Here is a 21,533-nt window from a genome sequence, read left to right as displayed (position 1 = left end):
GTTGAAGACTAATTTGTTTTCCTGGATTTACTGTTTTCATATGGTGACATTTATTAGATTTAAAGCCAGATAAGTATTGAGTGTAACCATAAATTTATAGCAGCTTTTGAAATAAATAATTAATTTGACCATTTGTCCTTGCTTTTGCAAGTATCAGTGAAAATGTAGATAGATTTAGTTGAAGAAGTCAGGTCTATTATAATTGTCATTTAAACATGAGTTGTTATATTGCTAATGAACTGCACATAACAGAAACATACCACTATCACTCTGCTAGCAGAATTTTTAGTTTAATCCCATGGCTATGTAGTCTGCAGTACCATGAAGTTAATACAAAGGAAGGTCCGTTGTCTGCGTAGCTGTGAAATAGAAGTCAGATGGTGTTGGATTTCAGTATCGATGCAATACACAGCCTATTTCTGTTACTATGCTCACAAGTTTACTTGATAACTTTTCGTATTCCCTAATACTTCACAAGACCTTAGAGTAGAACTGTTTCTGGGATTCCCTGAGATGCTATTTCATTATATGTTGTTTCAGTTATGACTCTACGAGAGTCAGTGTCTCTTGTTAGATCTTAAAAAGAACATATTGCTGCTAGTTAGTGGTTTGATTTAATATATTCAGTCTTATTTAGAGTGGGCTTTTAAACAGCTTTATCTCATGGCTAAAACTTGAATGATGTTTATGGTAAAAGCATTGTTTCTCAACCTTTTTATTTGAAGCTAGCTGTGATATCTAGCTTAAAACATTTTCATCAGCCGTTCTCATTCCATAGTATTTTTTTCTATTTCCAAAGAAGTAGAAATTGATGTATTGAGTGGTTGTGGGGGTTGGGGCAGAATGTACGTGTAGATTTTTTTTTTTTTTTTCTTCTGTGACTGCTGTGGAGGTGCAGTATACAAAGTGAAAACAGTGGGCCAAAATTTCAACTGTTCTTAATATTCAGAAAATAGCAAGATAGAATACGCTTCTAACATTAAGTTTGGACCCCAGAAATAAAAAATGAGACACATTTTATTTCTAGATAAATACCATAAAGTAAAAAAAGAGGAAATTCTGCACATGAGATGTCAAGACAGTAGAAGTAATATTACATAGGCTTATAAAAAGCAAGTTACTGATGATGGAAAGATTAATTAGAAAAATTGACCTGAATTTGGCAATTTTGGAGAAGTCCCAGAATGGATGTGAGTTGGATCTTCCCTCTCCCTTGATTCTTAAAATGCTATTAACTACAGGTGCTGCTAAACACAACTATTTTGTAAGTAGCTTCTTAGTAGAAAAGGCTTGATAGTTTCAGACTTGCAGCTTGCTAATGTACATAGGAGTTTAAATATTGCTGTTTAACATCACCATTTTTAATCTTTTTTTTTTTTTTTTACAATGACATCTTAAGTTTTGGCTTCTCTTTCATTCTGTAGCAGTTACTTTGGGGGTTTTTACGCTATTTTATTTTTAAAGTGGTTTCCAAATCTGTGCTTTTATTAAACTCTTTTTAAAATTCTTAATATTTTGTCCCCAAGATGGAGTCATAGTGGGTCCTACTATAGGTGTAGATATGCCACACAAACAAAGGACTACATTCTTTTGCAACTGATGTCTGTGGGGGAACTGAACTTTATGAAGAAGTGGGAAGTAGAACAGTGACTGTTATCTGTCAGTCCACTCTTAACTGCTCATAACAGCAGGGTAGAACCCGGTGAATAAATGTACAGAAAATCCCATCAGTTGTGAAGTTTGAACATCACACTTGCATTATTTCAGGAAACTTCTGAAAATAATTTAGTGTTAAAATTGTTAAATTAACTGTTTCAAAGAGAAAAAAAAAAAGGAGGGAAGACAGAGGGACCAATATACTGACAAAACCCATTCCATAGGGGAGTCTCTGCCTCCCTGGGGCCCAGGTTAGAGACATTATGAGGAAACTCCATGGTCTGGTACAGCCCACCCGCTATTGGTTATGCAGGTTGGTACTGATGAGGTTGCAGAGAGAAGTCCAGAAGTGAAGAAAAGGGACTTGAGGGCACTGGAGCGATTGCTTGAAGGATCAGGAGCACAGGTAGTGTTTTCCTCAGTCCTGTCAGTGGCAGGGAATAATACTGAAAGGAACAGGAAAGCTCACCTGGTTAACAAGTGGCTCAGAGGCTGGTGCGATTGGTGGAATTTTGGATTTTTTAATCATGGGGAAGTTTACATGGCACCAGACTTGCTGACAACAGATGGAGTTCAGCTGTCTCAAAGAGAGTAAAGAATTCTTGCTCATGAGTCGGCGAGGCTCATCGAGAGAGATCTAAACTAAGTTTGAAGTGGGAAGGAGATATAACCAGGCTCACTAGAGATGAGCCTGGAGGTGACATGCCAATGTTGGGGGTGAAATTGATAGCTTAACTCAAGCGCATGTAGACCAATGCACCCAGCATGGACAACAAACAGGAGGAGCTGGAAGCCATTATGCAGCAGGATAGCTACAACTTAGTTGCCATCACAGAAATATGATGGGATGACTCTTATGACTGGAGTGCTCCAGTGGATGACTAAGCTCTTCAGAAGGGATAAGCAAGGAAGGAGAGGCGGTGGGGTGCCTTTGTATGTCAGGGAGTGTTTTGATTGTATAGACCTCAATGATTATGGTTATAAAATCAAGTAATCACTTCCTCTCCCTTACCTGCTGGGAGTCAGTTATAGACCATCCAGGATGAAGAAGTAGAAGCAGCATTCTACAAGCAGCTGGCAGAAGTCTCCCAATCACTAGCTGTTGTTCTCGTGGGGGACTTCAACTTACTGGATTTCTGCTGGAAATACAACACAGCAGAGAGGAAACAGTCTAGATTTCTGGAGTGTGCGGAAGATAACGCCCCTACCAGGGGAGGTGCCTTGCTTGACCTGCTGTTTACAGAGAAGGACTGGTGGGAGATGTGGTGCTCGGAGTCTGTCTTGGGCTTAGCAACCATGAGATGTCAGAGTTCTCGATTCTTGGTGAGGTAAGGAGGGAGGTCAGCAAAACCACTACCATGAGCTTCCGGAGGGCAGCTTTGGCCTGTTTAGAACACTGGTTGAGAGAGTCCCTAGGGAGACAGTCCTGAAGGGCAAAGGGGTCCAGGAAGACTGGACATTCCCAAGAAGGAAGTCTTAAAGGCGCAGGACCAGACTGTCTTCATGTGCCATAAGACAAACTGGAGGGGGAGACAACCGGCCTGGCTGGATGAGGAGCTTTTGCTGGCACTTGGGGGTGAAAAAAAAGAAGAGTTTACCAGTTTTGGAAGAAGGGGGAGGCAACTCAAGAAGAGTACAGGGATCTTGTGAGGTAGTGCAGAGAGGACATCAGAAAGGCAAACGCCCAGCTAGAACTCAGTCTGGACACTATTGTGAGAGATAACAAAAAATGTTTTTGCAAATACATTAACACCAAAAAGAGAGCCAAGGGGAATCTCCATCCTTTATTGGATGTGAGGGGGAGCATTGCCCCCAAGGGTGAGGAAAAGGTTGAGGTACTTAATACCTTCTTTGCCTCAGTCTTTAATAGCCAGACCAGTTGTCCTCACACTATTCAACCCCCTGAGCTGGAAGACAGGGACAGAGAGCAGAATAAACCCATCATAATCGAGGAGGAAACAGTTAACAACCTGCTGCACCACCTGGACATCCATAAGTCTATGAGGCCGGATGGGATCCACCCAAGAGTACTGAGGGAGCTGGCAGAGGAGCTTGCCAAGCTGCTCTCCATCATTTATCAGCAGTCCTGGTTAACAGCGGAGGTCCCAGATGACTGGAGGCTTGCCAATGTGACGCCCGTCTACAAAAAGGGCTGGAAGGAGGATCTGGGGAGCTACAAACCTGTCAGCCTGACCTTGGTTGGTGCTGGGGAAGATTATGGAGCAGTTCAGCTTGAGTGCGCTCACCAGGCATGTGCAGGACAACCAAGGGATCAGGCCCAGCCAGCATGGGTTCATGAAGGGCAGGTCCTGCTTGACCAACTGGATCTCCTTCTATGACCAGGTGACCCACCTAGTGGATGTTATCTATCTGGACTTTAGCAAAGCGTTTGACACTCAGTCTCCTGCATTATTCTCCTACAGAAGCTGGTGGCTCATGGCTTAAACAGGTGTACTTTTCAGTAGGTGAAAACTGGCTGGATGGCTGAACGCAAAGAGTAGTGGTGAATGGAGTTAAATCCAGTTGGTGACCAGATGGAGATTCTCCTTGGCTCTCTTTTTGTTGTTAATGTGTTTGTAAAAGCAGTGTTCCCCAGGGCTCAATTTTGGGGCGAGTCTTGTTTAATATCTTTATCAGTGATCTGGATGAGGAGATTGAGTGCTCCCTCAGTAAGTTTGCAGATGACACCAAATTGGGCAGGAGTGTCAATCTGCTTGAGGGTAGGAAGGCTTTGCAGAAGGATCTGGACAGGCTGAATCAATGGGCCGAAATCAATTGTATGAGGTTTAGCAAGGCCAAGTGTTGGGTCCTGCACTTTGGTCGCAACAATCCCATGCAACGCTACAGGCTTGAGGAAGAGTGGCTGGAAAGCTGCCAGCAGAAAAGGACCTGGTGGTACTGCTTGACAGCCAGCTGAACATGAGCCAGCGGTGTGCCCAGGTGGCCAAGAAGGCCAACAGCATTCTGGCTTGGATTAGGAACAGTGTGGCCAGCAGGAGTATGGAAGTGATTGTGCCCCTGTACTCAGCACTGGTGAGGCCACACCTTGAGTACTGTGTTCAGTTTTGGGCCCCTCGGTACAAGAAGTACGTTGAGTTGCTGAAGTGTGTCCAGAGAAGGACAACAAAGCTGGTGAGAGGCCTGGAGCACAAGTCTTATGAAGAGCGGCTGAGGAAACTGGGATTGTTTAATCTGGAGAAGAGGAGGCTGAGGGGAGACCTCATTGCTCTTTACAACTACCTGAAAGGAGGTTGTTGGGAGGCGAGTGTTGGTCTCTTCTCCCAAATAACTAGTGACAGAACAAGAGGAAATGGCCTCAAGTTGCATCAGGGCGGGTTTAGATTGGATATTAGGAAAGATTTCTTTACTAAAAGAGTGGTCAAGCATTGGAACAGGCTGCCCAGGGAAGTGGTGGAGTCACCATAGAATCAAGTGTGGACATGGTTTAGTAGGCATGGTGGTGTTGGGTTGACGGTTGAACTTGATGATTTTAGAAGTCTTTTCTAACCATAATGATTCTATGAGTAAAAAAAAATTAAAAGGAAAATAAAACTATCGAATGCTCTCACCTATAGGACAGGGTAAGAAACTTGCAACTGAAACTCTCTTGTATGAATCTGTGTCTTGTTTGTGCGTGACTACATTGTCCTTCTTGCCGAAGAACACAGGTTTACAGATAGAAAGCTGAATATCTGACCAAGAAGAGAGGATGTTCTGCTCTGTTGATTTACATATGCTGGCATGCTGTGCTGAAGCTGTTGAGCATGTGCATGTAATTTTGGGCCTTGTGAGAGCATTAAAAATTGGATTAGATTTACAGAAAATTATCCTTTGAACCTTTGAACAGATTATATGAGAAAGTGTCAGGAAAGACTTTGCAAATTCAAGAGCAATATCAATATTAGTAGCCTTTGAACCTGCATCTTTTTCAATAAAACACAGCTCCAGATGCTGTAAAAGAGTTTAACAACGCGTCTCCAGATTCTTTATCCCAAGTTTGTGGTGGAACTAATGGAACAGATAGAGGAAAAGATCTGGTGATCTTTTCTGAGTCAGTAACCAGGGACATCTCAGTGATGGAACCAGTCTTTCATCTGGAAATATGTGATGTATTATTCTAGCAATTACCACTTTAATTCATTGGGACCACATCTGAGCTGGACAGGCTGTGTCTTGGGCAAGGTAAACAACAGCTGAGTCAACCTTAACCTGAGCGGTAGGCTGAAGTACAAGAGTTACTGTCTCACACTATAAGTTCCAGAGACCTCTCTTGAGAGAGAATGTCACAGTATGTGACTTTTTAAATTATGTATAGAACAGAGATTATTCCTCTAAATTTTTCCTCACATTATGCACTTGATTTACATACCAGTATAGCTATAAACTCTGAAAGCGCAATGTCGTAATGTCGCAGTCATTTTTCACTAATACAGCTTTTATCCCTCATTCCAGCATCCAGCTTAACACCTGCGGGATGTAGGATCCACCTTCATACAAATGCAAGAAAAAAAAAAAGCTGTGTTTCTCTTCTTACTGGAAGAACTTTTTTTTTCTTTTACCGTAGTGAGTTCTTACTTTTCGTAACATCTGTACACGTATACACTTATGTGCATGATTACACCAAGCACGTTGTTTGTTGGAATGGTGAATGTTTGTAAATAGGGCTCAAGGGGACAGGATGCTCCAACTTGCCTGGTTTTTGTACAAAGCAGAAAATGCCCCATGCAGGCACACACTCTTTTTTTTTTAAGATCCTGTAGACATAAATGTAATAATGGGACAAAGGGACTTATAGGATTATCTCAAAAAGAAATATAAATATTATGCACTTCAAATGGGAATGCATAATAAACAGGTTGTGAATCAAAAGTGCTGTGGAATTTAAGAAGAAACAGTCCTGTTAATCTCAGGAAACAGCAATTGACTAAACAACTCATAGCAGTTAATACTTTTAATATTTGCACCTTCCTTTAAAAGAAAATATTTCCTATTTTTAAATCAGGTCAGCAGTGCTAAGCTGCAGTGGTGAAAGACCACTGAGCAAGTGTAACTTTGCTTGTTTTTACCTTACACTTTGATTATTCATTTTTTCATCTGTGAAATCTTGTTGGTACTTCCTGGTTCACTGAAAATCTGTCTCAGAATATGGCTTTACTCTGGCATTCTTGTTGTGACCCATGTAATCTATAGTATTTCTGATTCTGCGGAGATATTCACTGAACCAGGAAGATAGAAGAGTGTGTAGAGAATGGGCAAAAAAGCTTTTATTAAAAAGTTGGATTGATTTGAGAAATAAACACTTATGCTGACTGCCAACCACAACAAGGTTACAGAAATACTTATCATAGATGTTTCTCTTTCACTGGATCCTACCTTTTACTCTTGTTTTTTTTTTTCTTGTGAGATTTATTAGTTATATCAATGAGCCATTTCATTATCTTTTAAAAATACTCTCGTTAGTGTCATGTTGTCCTTCTAAGCCTTACCTCTGTACCTAGGATCCTTACTTGCACAAATAAATGACTGTCTGCCCAAATATAATTGTTACGTCTGAATCTCCTTTCAATCATGAGCCCATCTATTATGTTTGCTTTGTCAATTTACGTATATAAAATATGAATATCCATGTACAGAAAAGCTGTATTTGGAGATTAGAAAGTTGACTTGGCAGGAAAATGATTTTATTTTGGACTGTGTTGATGATCTGTTTGTGCTGTAGTTAAGTACTCAGGCATTTATTAGATCTTGCTTTCCACTGAACATCAGATGACTGCTGTTTGGCCTCTGCAATGACATTATTATTTTCTAAAAGATGAGAAATCAGTAAAATGAGGGAGAAGAATGCAAATATTGCTTTCTGAATAAATTATAGTCCAGTCATCTGAAGAGGTGGCTGGAGAGATTTGCGTCTCAGTGAAGTCACTGTGAAGGATTCAAATTCCAAGCTACACGTGTCCACAAATCTTTATCTGGGAAAGCAATCTTTAAAACATAGGGCTTATGGTAAAAAATGGATCGTAACTACATGTTGAGGAAGCAGCTTGATAGCTTTGGAAGATTTAGAAAGAAAAAACTGCATGGAGTTGACCTGTCATAAGTCATCTAAATTGAGAGTATTTTGTGTTTTCTTTTTATTTCTATTTGCTTGTGTCTGAGAGCACTGAATGTATGTTTCTATGTTTGGAAATATTGTAAATCTTCTTTATATTGTTTCAAGTAGTTCAGACTGTATATATGTAGGCTATATGTATATATTTTTTAAAAAGATGTCTTGTCTCATGGTCTTTGAACATGAGGGTCCTTTAAGACGTGAGTATTGATCTACAGTTTTAGTTCCTAGTACAGTTCTTTTTAGTATTCAAAGTGTAAAAAGTGGATGGCAATACAGAGATAAATGTGAAAGAAATGTCTTTTAGTGACTGTTGTTAGCAAGGAAATTTCTTGGTACCTGGCAAGGTAATACAGGGAATGCCTGAACCTTGACACTCCTAGAATTAATATCACTACTTAAATCTTGAATCTCTATTATTGATCTTTTCAAATGAAAATTCTAATTAGAGAACATATAAAAAACTGATGAAAATTAGTTCTCCGTTCACCAAAGACACATACACAACTGTAAATACATACAACTGAATGTAGCGTTTGCCCAGAATCAGCGTGTCTGTTGCTAATACGCAAAGCCCAGATGAACTAAGTAAAGCTGTCTCCTCCTTCACTCTCTCTGCCTTGCTCTCCTCAAATGTTTCCCGATTTAGGATTCCAGTCTTATTAATCCAAGTATTATTTTAAATACTACTTGTCTTTTGCTTACTGTTTACCTTTAACTTTCTAGGGTGACTTTTTAAGGCACTTAGAGCATGCTTACCATACATACAAGCTTTTTGTAAAAAAAGTTGATCATTGTTTAGAACCAAGCTTTAAACAGCTTTAGCTAGGATATGTACTTATAAGGAAACATTTAAATTTTCAGTCTTATGGTTTCAGCTGTATTCTCACACTGTTGCTCAGGTTACGTTGTCCTTTGTTCCACCAGTAGCACCATTCATGCCAGCAAAGTACCTTACTGCAATATTTGTTGGTAATAGAAATAAGATCTCTGTTTTTGAGAACTGTTTTTGTTCTGTTTTAAATCAAATCTCTTGATTTAAAGACAATAAATTGTTTTTCAAGACATAGCAACATTGACTTGATCTGAGTGGATGCAACTGGATGTTCACTGTTTAAGAACAGGCAGGGCAATCTAGGAAAACTAAGCTTAGAAGCCTCCAAACATTTTGTGGATCCCATTATCAACTGGTGATGGTGGAGACAGGCAATTGCTTTGCTTGAGGTTTTAGGAAAGATATGGTGGTGTTGAAATCTCTTCCCTGACTACAAAACTTCATCAGAGTGATGAAGTTTCAGTTTAACATACTTTTTTTAATGGTAAAACTGCAGTGTTTTAATAAAACTTACCCAGTCTGCTTAGAAGTTGGCTTAGAAGTAAACAAAAAAGAAAAATTACGCAGCGCTCTTGTAGTACTGGACAAACTAGGGTCATAGGAAACAAAAGCACTTTTTTGTGAATGTATGGAAAAATCAGATCTGAAACTACCTCCTGGCAATCTAGATTCCTAGCATTGTTTCTCCATATTTTGTGTTATTTTTTTTCCTAATTTGTTGCAGAGACATTCCAAACTATGTGAATTTTGGTTTTTAATCTTGTTTTAATTTGAATGTGATACATGATGTTAGGGTGGATAGAGCTAATGCACTTATACTTAAGTTTCGTGGAACAAATTGAAATTTAAGACCATGAGCATCTTACATATCAGTCTTCTTTTAAAAATATAAAATTTCTTCTACTGTAGTGTTATTAAAGCTTAGCTAATAAATACAGTTTTTTGGTGAGGACTTAAAAAGGTTCAGTCAATATGATGGAATGATCCTCTCTTGCAGTTGTACTTTGTATCTCCTGTTTCTACAGACTCATTTTATATACATTTTAGCTTACTTGAAATCAGTTCAGAAATACTAATTTTACTTTGTACCCAATATTTTAGACTCTGCCACACCTAGACCATTTGTTTCAAATTTGAGTCCAAACTTACCAAAACATGTTTTTGACCTTTGAAGAAATCTGCCTTATTATGTGAGATTGTGTTTTTCAAACCTAAGCAAACAGTATTGCTGTAGTGAAAGTGTCACCGCAACTTTTTTTTGCTGTCAAAATGAATTAACTTTTATCCGCTTACATGACATTAATCTTGAAAGTGGTGAATCTAACCTCTGTTTTCGTGGACAAGAATGTTATTCTTTCTTTTTAACCATTTGTTTTTTCTTATGCTAGTCCTAACAGCATTCTTACCTAACTCTTGACAGTCACTCATATTGTGAAAATAGTGGTAAATTACCATGACCACAATAAAAGAAAATGGCGTAGGCAAAACAGATCTCAAGTTTTTGTCTTAGAGGTGCACAATATATTTGTATGTGAAAGTCTGAAAACAAAACCAAACCCTGGGATGTTACTCACACTTAAAGAAAATACTGTTTTCATGTTCAGTCATGTCCTGCTGATACTTTTAAATGTTTAATAGATACATATGTATTTAAATGAGTTTTAATGAAGGAAACTCAGTATCTTGTTCAATAAGTAAGGAATTACGCTGGCCTCAAACTCACTCTTCACCCAGAATGAGTGAGGCAAGTGTTTTGCTGCGTTACCTTGGGAGAGGGGCTATGTTTGGAACACTGCAGTGCTGTGGGCAGTGCATGCAAGGTAACAGCCTTTGTTTTCATTAAAGATCCTATTTAAAGAAGCAGCACTCCTTGATGAGACCTGGTGGGTTTCCTGGAAGACAGGAGAAAGAATTTCCTGGAATAATTACGTATTCTGCTGATTTCTCAGTCTCATTTGCCACTTCACATTCCTTAGCCTGCTCTCCTCTATTTGTTTAATTTAAAAAAAAAAAAGTTAGATGTCGAAAAAGGTTGGGAGAACATGTAATTGCTTGTATCAAAGCTGGCTAGTGAAACTGCTATGCTGTAAGAGTACAAGTTGCATGTGCTTTAATTTGACAGTTGTTTTTCACGTTATTGGATGCTGTCATTTGGAGGGAAAAGGCTAGACGTTTCTGACCGTTGTGATGCAAGTAGCCCATTAGTACTAATGAAGTAAATAATATTTTGTAGTCTTCTCTACTGCAATTCAAATTTCAGCTTTTAAAAAAAAAATTGTTGTTCACTTCTCTGATTAGTTGTTAATAAGTATGGTTAAATCATGCAAAATTATGTAAGTAAAGTTTGACCCTGAGATAAGTTACCTTTCTGAATGCCTGTTACTCTCATGCATTTCCCCTATGGAGACCTTTTTTCTTCGGAAAGAATCCTGAAATACAGATATCACACTCAACTTCTGTGAAACTGTCTTGGTACAGCTGAGGTACCACAGTCAAGTTAAGTGTCTGTTAAAAGACTTCCACTTGTCATAAGATGGCTGCAGGTGCTAAGATCGATGCTGACTCAGTCCTCTGTGTTCTCTTCCGTATTCTGCCTTCCTATTCCATCCCCCCACCCCAGTCTCCATCACATCACAGAAGTTGTAAATCTGGATTTTCTTTATCTTATATTATTTTAAGTGATCACTTCCTCTCTTTGCTTGCTGGAGGTTTCCATCCCTTCAATTACAGTCATACCACAAGACAATTATTGAGCAGTTGTGAGAGCCGAGAGGTCAGAAACCTCCAGGAAGAGGTAGGAATGATCAGCTGGGGCTCAGAACCTCCTGAAGCAATATGTTCTGACATATTTGGGGGCTTCTGCAACATCAGTTATATGCGTGGCATCTCCTTACCCAAAGGAACATCCAGTAAGTTGAACACTGTGTGCTCTTCCTTACCTCATTTTTATCCTCAAACCAATTGTTGTTTGTACTTCTGGTACAAACTTAGCAGCCCAATCAGAAGCCCTGCTCCCTGGTCTCATTGCCTACCATCCCCCAGGCCAGCAGCTGCTTGTCCTCCTCAAAGCATGCCAGTACTCTTCCCGCACATCCTTTCCCATCCTTTCTACCAAATTCTAAATTTGTTTTCCTCTCTTTCTTGGTTTACAGTTAATGTCACTGTACTGCATTCCTAATCCCAGGTTCTTGATTTATACATTGGCCAATTGCAGAGTCTTTTCTCCCGGTCTCATGACCTCTCAAGTCTTCCATGGAAAGGCATGTCCTGCTGCTTCCTGGGATAAGCCTGGAGTCGCTTACTGCTTTGTGTTGCTGTGTGGTTCAGGGGGTCAGTTGCATGCCAAATCGAGAAATGCCTCCTCTTGAAAGAATGCTCTTATCAGAAGTTGCAAGGCGATCCTTTGTTGATAACTAAGAAAAGGTAATAACTGATTTTCCAGAGTCTGCATCTTTAAGGAAAAGGAACTGTAATGTACAACTTGGTTGGACTCCAGGCACAAGAGGAAATGGGTTATAGCAGTTGTGACTGTGTGGAGCAGATGTTTTGGTTGGACTGGCTATCAACCATCTGACTCATAATAAATTGTCAGTTCCAGTAAATTCCCAGTTTTCAATTACAGTAGGTAGGATACGAGAAAACAATGCCGTTTGGATGGTGTATTTAAAGTGGTTTTGATGATAATTTTCATAAACAACTCATACTAACTTTTTAAAAAGATTAAGTATTTTGGAAAAGGAGCAGCTGTAAACGTTGGAGCGGGCATTTGAATGTAAATTTAGACTGATATGGATGAAAACTTGCAAATGGTTGTTTAGACAGTGCTGGTACAATAAGAAATAGGATTTTAAGTTTTACTTTGGAGTCTTGTGATACCTGAAGTCTTTTCCTGAAGTTTTTTTTGGGAAAAAAAAATTCTAAATACCTTCAACCTTCCGTTTTCACCTGTTCTGTGCTACATTTGTATTTTCATGTAGCCTTTTGTTAATAAATTTCAAAAATGCATACGTAATGAACCTTTCATCTGCACTAAGTAGACAATGGGTAAATTAGAATAAAATACCATCAGCTTTCTCTTTACACTTTTCTTTGTGAAGTTTTATTTGTGCTTTTAAGTTGTTGCTAGAAGGTCTCTGCAACAGAAAAAAAGCCTATGGGTTGAAAATCTTTGGGGTTTTTAATTTTTTTTTTCCCTTTCTCACCACATTGCTTTACTATGTATATTTTGCATTTCCACAGCACTTTGGAGGTTTAGTCAAGGATCAGTCCACACTGTGCAAGTATCCTGTAAACATAGGAAACCCCTTGCAGTTCTTGAGAAAGAAAGCTATTTATTTTCAATGCAAAATGGTGTATATTTTTTTTCCTGTTTAACTTGAATGGGCGTTTTCTGAAATTAGGAAAAGATTATTTTTAAAAATAAATAGGTGATAGCGAGATGGCATCTTTGGATCTTTTACATTACAGTGTGCATGAGACTGTTGTGGAAAAACTAATAGGTGTACATTATCACATGCTTAACTGATAATTTCAAACATTTTTTACAAACATTCTGTTTTTAAACCTCAAAATTCCTGTGGCCCAGGATGTGAGTCTTCTGTGGAAAAAGTTCTCTGAGTATAAGATGGTACTGGCAATTCTGACCTTGGATGCTAACATTTATAGAAAATTACCATTCTTTATTTTTACAAAATCAGTTTTTCTTAAATATATATTTTTTTTTCAAAATCCTCTAACATTAAGTGTTGTGAGTTAAATACAAATTATGAGAAGGAACATGGCTACTTAAATATTAAGACATATGTTGTGACTTTAGTTCAACAACATCTTCTTTCCTGAAAGGGAATAATATTGCCAAAGCAATTGGATGTCATTCTTTCTTTTGAAGCCAACTGAAAAATAAAAATAGAGGTGATTTTTGCTTTGCCGCTCTGTTTATATCTGACCTGTTCTTTGAGATAAATAGACATGCAGAAATGGGAAAGGAGAAGACACTGCTTGGGCAGAGTTTGGTAAGGAGCCTTAAAACAACCTTTGCCTTTGGGTGCTTTGTTATAATGGAAGGATCTCAGCCCTTGTTCCAGGGAAATGTCATTGCCTGGTAATTTAAGGACCCATCATCTCACCTAGTCACTGACAGGTTTGTAGAGATGACCAGGAGAGAGATCACTGAAGGAGTTAAGTTGTTGAGTGGCACAGACAACTTCAAAAAGGTCATTTAGTTGAAAAGCCTTCCACAGTTTATCTGTAAGACATGTGGTTTTGGTTTAGTTTTATAAACGGCAGTTGTAACAGACATACTGGGGTTGAATGCAGTTTCACCAAGCAGATTCTTGCATAAATACAAGTAACAAAGTCTGAAGGGGATAAACAGTGTGGTGTTGGATACAAAGGGACTTAATTTTAAATCTGTGACCACTTGAGCAATAAGGTTGAGCACCTTCGTGGTGTTCCTGCATAACATCTTTTTAAAACCTACAGGCATGCTGATTTTTTGCATTTATTTTAAGTTACAATTTTCATTTCTCAGGTATGTGGGCCAAAAATTTGCATCCATTTGAAAAGTGGTAGTTACAGAAGAACACCAGTTTCTGTACTCAAACTTGCATTGGGCTATAGCTATGTGAACGTAATGCAGTGCTGTGCTGGCAACAGTAGCTGCAGTAGTATTTGCTGTGTGTTGTTTTTGTAAATGAAAAATATCATGTCTCTGTTTCTTGCTCTTATTGCACACATCAGCTTATTGCAGCTTAGCATGCAAAGATACTCTGATGTTATATGTTGTTTTGTCTTTTTTCCCTGACATTAGTCTTCATATAAAAGAAGCCACTAGTGTAGAAAATATAATGTAATATTACTGGATGGATTAATGGATGCTCTAGTCATATTCACCTGATCTGCTTTGAGGTTGGGTTTTTTTTTTTTTTTTTTTTTATTTTCTTTGATCAGTAAGCACCTGGATGGTATTCCAGAAACTGATCTTATGCATGATGTCAATCTGTGTGCGCATATCAGCGTAAGCACTACTACTAAATGCAAGACTAAGTATATTTGGTTGTATCCATGTAGCTTGTAAAATGCATGTAGATTCTATTCTGTAAAAACAAATTATTTGAAAATAATTACAAACAAGAGAATATGGTCTCAGAAGAACTGTATACGTACATGAGTTAATGTATTATATGTACTTGTCATCTCTTGAAGGATGCCCATTAAAATAAAATCTTTTTAATAGTTAGTATTACTGCTTAATCTGTCTTAACAGTTCTTTTCATTTGATTGACAATTAGCAAATTAATGGGAAAAAGCCAGTTAATGCCATATTCAGCTTCAGGAGTGAAAGCTGTTCTTTATTTAAATTTCTTCTTTAATGATGGAAATATATGAAATATTAGAGAAAAGGTTGTGGGAGGATTGCACTCTTCGACATTTTTTTCTTGTTGTTTGTCTTGTTGGAAAAGGTTTTGTCAGCTGTGCTGGTTCTTCTACTGTAGATGATCGTACCGCTTGGAAACGTAACACTGAAGGGAACGTTGTGGATCACGAGATCCTGTCCGTTGCCGTTACAGGCAACCATGTCGTATAAGCCCATCCATAAACTGATGGTACCTCACTAGGACAGCAGCTGATTTTTTGTCCTCATCACTCATTTAGAGTGTTGTCCTGCAAGTGCAAGTTAAAACCATATTCTGATTTCCAGCCATAGTGCGCTCGTGTCCGTTTTATTGGCATTTCTAAGAGGACACTTTTCTTTCAACTGTGAGAAATGAGCTGCACACCAAGGCAGAATTTAAGAAAACACTGTCAGCTCTGTCTCATTTTTCATCTAAGACAATTAGGCTTTTTTAAGACCCATTCTTCCCTGCAGCTTATCACTAAGTTTCTTGGCATGTTGTGTTCCGCACGTAATAGCTGGTATGCAGCTAGTTTCTCTGGACATTAACAGTTTCAGTCCTGCCAAGGCTTCAAATGGCACGAGATTCTCTTCCTGAAACCATTGAACAGTTGTCCTTTTTTTTTTTTTCTTTTTTTTTTTTTTTTTTTTCCCTTTTTGTCCCCAGATAGGGCAGGATCTCCTAACAATGTTTAAGTGGTTTGCATGTTCCTTCCTCGCAGCTGCTTGTGGGACCGAGCGTACCAGGGCGCACTGCACCATGTTGATCCTGCTTTGAGCGCATATCTGCTGGGTTATCTGTTTCCTCTCGTGTTTTTCCAAAACGGATAAAAACAAATGCATCTTGGCAAGTTGCTATGTACATATGCACGGACACGTTAAAGGACTTCTTTGTGAGCAGCAAGGGGCACTCCTAACTCATTGCTTTCTAACTGGAGGTCAAGAGCTTAAATTAAGTTGTGTGTGGCAGAAGTTGTTCATACTGTATGTGATTTATGAATTGGAGAGATGTCAGGTCCTAACCAGAAACAATTTGTTCTACCTGATCCCAAAACTGTAGCTGATTGTTCTGATACAAAGAAAGCTTAAACTGTGAATGCGTTAAGATTGACTGTCATGATATTTTGCATGGAATTTTTTTTTCTTACAGTAGTTTGTATAACAGTATGCAGTCTTTGCTGAAAGTAATGCATGGGTTTAATTTGCAGGAAACTTGGGAACAATGACTTCTACATACAAATTTCTAATTGCAAAAACATTTTTCATCCACAAGAGAAGTAGGAGTTGAGTACAGCAGAAATTTTGGACCGTATACTACTTTGAAAAATAACATAAAATCTGTGGTCATAACTCAGTGATATTATAACATTTTAAGAAATTATTTGGCATTTGCATCTGATCTTAGTGTTAAGCCAAGAATTCTTAAAAATGAAATCTGCATCTTTACTGAAATATGTAGTTCAGCTAATTGAAGAAGAGCTACACTACTATACACTTGCTAACATAGTAATTTTATTTTGATACTTTAAAGGAAATTAAGCACAGCAGAATAACTCGTAAGTGTTAGTATAGTAAGAAAAAAAATAAATTTGCAACCTATTTTTTGATGGTTATGCTTCAGATTCCTCACTTAAGCATCTCCTACGTAAATTGGTATTTGACTTATTAGTTGTCATCTGTAAGCTTATAAGTACTCAGTTTGTTATTTGCCATTTTATACTTGTTATTTTTTATGTACAGGATGTGAATGAAGATCCTGGAGAAGATGTTGCACTTCTCTCCGTTAGTTTTGAGGATGCAGAAGCTACTCAGGTTTTTCCTAAGCTGTATCTCTCCCCACGTATTGAACAGTGAGTGAGACAGTTGTTTTTTTTTCTGGAGTGTTCATTCTATTTAATCTCTGAACTTTTCAAATTTTTCCTGATAGATGTGAGCAATATTGCTTTGGTAACAACATGCTATTGTTTTAAATCACTTAAAGTCATAATGTTTACTGCAAGTGTGTGTGGCGGAGGAATGACAGATGATCTTTTGGTTAGTCCTGTATCTGTGGCTGCATCACATACAGATGAAGAAAGTCATCACTGGCTACATGTAATATTCTTGTAGCATCATAATCTGTGAAAACTATGCTGTATTTTCCTGTAGCAGTATATTTTGAATGCCTCCTACAGTACAGCATACTGATAGCTTTTTTTGCAGAGGAAACTTTTAATTTCTTTTTCTTTTAGGAAGGTAAGTTCTCTGTGTAAACATCATACATTTGAATAAAGTATTGTTGTAGAAGCTAAACAACTTAATGTTAACTGTGTTTTAGGATATTGCAGCTTTAGTAAGTTACTTTTTTCAGGAGAATATCTGAGTGTTTCATTTTAAGGTTGTTGAACATTACTGATTTTGTTTACCAGTTGTCAAACAGATTTGCTGAGAAACAAATTTCTACTCCTAAAATGGAAGGGTGAAGATTAGATTTCAGTCTACTTTGAGTAAATTTCTCTTCTTCCGTTTCTGGAATTGAGAACGTCTTTATGCTCCTCCTTCCATTCAGTATTTCAGTCTTGTAATGTCTGCCAAGCTGGTCTAGTGTTGTTTCAGTGATGCTTTGTTTTTCTGGTTAATACTGCAGTGACTTTGCTTGGAACTGGTGGTGACACTTCTGGGTAGAGAAGAAAAGATGGGAAATGACTACTACAGTTTTATAATAACTCAGTGATAAAGTTTGTGTGAGTGAAGGAACATGGTATCTTGAGATTTTGCTCAACAGGGCTTTGGTATGGATAAACTGTTTGATGCAATCTGAAAAAAAAAAGAAAAAAAAAACAAAAAAAAACCCAAGATTTTATTTAGAAAAAGACGTAAGACTTCCCAGATATTTTATTTGAGAAAATGTAGGTTACACATGCACACAGGTGTGTCTGTTTGAATGACGTATGTGCTAATGAATACATTATTTATTTTATTTTCCCACTTTCAGTAGTATCTTTAGAAAGATGTTAACTTCTTAGAATAGCAATACAAAGGAACACTTTGTCTTCCTAAAAGCACTGCATTTTCTGTCAGTGCCCTAAAGAACATCTGATTTTAGATGTGTGATATAGAGCAACGTAGCAGAAAGATACTTGGGTGATGTTAGTACATATCTGACATATTTATGGCTTTGTCATTTATAGCTTATCTAGTCATGTTAAAATCATGTCAGTAAACCCTGGAGTTCCATGCCACACCTTGTCCCGTTATCTGTGTATCAGAGTTGAGATGCTTCACTCGTATAACTCCCTCTGTCCTCGTGCATTTGTAAGGTAATTCATCACAGTATCTAGATACTGGTAACTCATATTACCAGAATTGCTTGTGAGCTATTGCATCTTCCTTTATTCTACTGTCTGCTTTTTATGTGCCATGAAAAAATATATGGGTATGTTTTCAATGTTTGTTCCGTTGCGATTTAATAACAAAGGTATAGTTGTCTCTTGTTCTTTCCCAAAACCAGTCTCTGCTCTGTTTAACAGGGGCTAACAGCCTAGATATTTAACTTTCCAGTGTTTGGGAACTGAAGCAACAATGCGTACTTCTTTATACTTTTTGCCAAAATTATGGAAAGTTTCAAGAAGCCCTGAGGATTAGTTTAATGACTTGAGGCCGTGGCATGTTACATTTGAATTGTGTTCTGCTTATAAAAGTTCTTTCCTGCTGCTAACACTAATTGCATCTACAAAAGCCGTGTAAGCAAATTACCAGTGTATTTTTTTTTTATGCAGCAGATTTTGAGGTGGAGTAAGTAGTAGCTGACAGTTCCCAACGTAACATTCTCAAGTACTCAACAAAACAGGAAAAATACCAAATTCCCACAATTATTTTGCTAATACTAAACTCTGTTCATCTTAGGAAGAACAAGCAAACAGGAATACCATTTTCCTGACGTATGAAAAAACATTTTAGGATAGAAATGTTTCAGCTTTGTAGAGAAATGAGAGCAAAGGACCTATTTGTGTAACGTGAGTTATCTCCTGCTTTCTCAAGAGGTTTCGTTGCTTTTGTGCCCTACCATATAAACATGCATTTCCACATTGCATTTGCTAAAAATGGTACATACCCACAGATCTTGTCAGCGAATTTGAGCTCTATCAATATGAATATAGTGTTTTTGCTTTGAAGGGTTATTGTAAAGCACATTTGCTCTATTTTTAGATGGATGGTAAACATAATGCTAGTAAGACTCTGACTGTTCTTTGTCACAGACTCTGGAAGAGAGATTTACAAACTGAGGGGAAATACCTGCTTTTGGTGGTTTGGTACTAAGATATTAGTACATTGGTTGACTTGAAAAAGCTCATATAATAAAGCAGGGGGTAAAAATGAAGTAGAGAAGTAGTATTGTGGCTCATCTGAGTCAGTCCTGGTGTTCCATTGACTTGTGTGGTGTGATGTCTGTCTGCAAGAGTGTCAAGTCCAGTTCTTGCAGTAAAAAAACAACCCCATATTTAGGAATGGGAAGCATTTGTGTTAGTTTATAAAAATCTCAGCAATGATTATTCATAACTATACCTGGTTTCATTCTTTTATTAAAACTTTCTGTTTTAAAAACATTCCTTTAAATCCTAATTGTTCAAAACACGTTAACATCCATTTCTAGTTAATGTTGCCTTAATTTGAAATCAATTACTTTAAAAAGATTTCTTTTTATAATTTTAAGAATTTTTCTTATTCTTTATTGCACTGCATCATTAAGCAGATAAATGCCAATAACAATTGCTTTTAATGATTTCAAAAATTAGATTAAGTTAAAATGAAATGTGCAGTATTTGTGAAGTATGTTTTGTTTAAAAACTGCCAAGTTTCTGCACACTTCTGGAGGAAGTGGTAAGCTAGGAAACCCCACAGACTGACCACCCAACTTGAGAGGATGGTGTTTGTCCACATCCGTGAGTGTCCCCTGCTCATCCTGCTCCTCCTTCCACCTCAAGGCGTGGGACTGGCCACAGGATGTTCTTCATCCACCACTGATGGCTGCTGTTTTTTGGGGAGAGGGTCAGAGAGGTGAGCAATGTCAGTACCCGAGGCCCCTCACTTGCACATCCACCTGACCTCCTCCTGCTGCTAGGAAGGCACAGACATATTCTGAGGCTGCTTCTGCGCTCTTCTGCACGAGTTGTTACTGTGTCTGTGTCACATTTCTGTGCATTATTTATAATGTCTCTAAATCTGTAGGTAGAAAGAATCTTGCTTGCTCAAAATTATCTTTCTAGTGAAAATATACCAGGTATTCATATGGAAAGGAAATTTGTAATAAAAATATCCATAACATATTTGATTTCTGCTTATTAAAAGCCACTAGACTCTAAATCCCAGGAGTCAGTGTGAGATTGAACAACTAATTTCTATATTAGTGCTTAAAATGTGTGTTAGTGTACTACACATGAATGTGGATCAGAAGGTTTTTTAAAAGAGAAAGAAAGAAAAAATAGTGCATGTGTATTTTTCCTTCATGAGTCACCCATGCTAAAGAAAATAAAAATGAGTTCGTCTTAGTTCACATATTAAGAAAAAAAGATATGAGGGTAGAAATGCTGTTGCTCAGTGAATACTGTGTTCCCTGGATTCACAGAAATAATCCTGCAATAAACACTGCTGTCCTGGAGGGCTTTTCTCTGATAAATACGCGAACGTGAATATGCTAAGAAAACCAGCTGTCAATAGAACTTGTTTTGCTTAAATGGATCAGACTCCATGCTCTGGGGACTGAAATGGTCGTTTTTTACTGGTCTGGGAGCTGTGCCAGAGGGTTCTTCGTGACTGAGGGTGGTATGCAGAGTTCGGTGACTGTGTTTAATCTTCTCATATGGGCAGGGGAGAATAACGAGAACCTGGTCTGAACTCTTAGACTTTGAATGTTTCTGTATGTTTTTCACTGATGGAAAAAAAAAAAACATAGACAATTTGTCTATGTATTTGCTTTAAGATGTTTCCAATCTTTTACTTGCCCTTTCTGCCAGAAGTTGGAGGAGGAATGCCATAGAATATGGCATTTACTGCCAGGTACTCCTTCTTGCTGTTTGAGATGCAGCAGTGCTGTGTAGGGCTTCACCTTTAACTTTGGCAAGCCATACTGGTGAGTGCATATCACTGGTTGAAGCCTGTCTTTAAGTCATTGGTCATGTTTAGGCTTTTTTATCTGTCTTCCCACAGCAGTGAGAAGATCTTCTGTTTGGCATACTAAAATGTGCTTATTCATCTGAGTTGATGATGTCAGTAGAATCATTAGTTGATAGCCAAGACAGTCCATGACGTCTTCAAATCCTGGAGCATCTTTGCAGACATGGGAAGCTGAAATGACTGTTACTTTGCAGGGCTTTCACTTCCATTAAGCCTAGTTTGGTCATACGTAAGGCAATGCCTGGCTAGTGAGTCAGTGATATCTCCTGCCTGCTTTATGTGCCATGTCCCCATCATCCAAATCTTCTTAAACTGTAGCCCATACCATAACCCAGTTTCCAGTCTAGCTGTGCTTTACAGCTCTTCCTGTTTCCCAAAAATCATCT

At 38.1% G+C, this 21,533-nt stretch overlaps 1 protein-coding gene across 1 annotated transcript in view; it reads left to right on the top strand.

Annotated features, from left to right (window-relative positions):
- Positions 1 to 21,533, top strand: part of BABAM2 (BRISC and BRCA1 A complex member 2) — a 175,986-nt gene that overhangs the window by 77,896 nt on the left and 76,557 nt on the right. The window contains exon 7 of the mRNA XM_086745927.1: positions 16,735 to 16,844. Coding sequence (XP_086602053.1) covers positions 16,735 to 16,844 — 110 coding nt within the window. The remainder of the gene's footprint in view (positions 1 to 16,734; positions 16,845 to 21,533) is intronic.

Source organism: Chlamydotis macqueenii, chromosome 3, assembly GCF_036417535.1.
Source record: "Chlamydotis macqueenii isolate bChlMac1 chromosome 3, bChlMac1.mat, whole genome shotgun sequence".
Classification (NCBI taxonomy): Eukaryota; Metazoa; Chordata; class Aves; order Otidiformes; family Otididae; genus Chlamydotis; species Chlamydotis macqueenii.
The sequence above is the reverse complement of the archived record's forward strand: the minus strand, read 5'-3'. Positions and strand labels throughout refer to the sequence as shown.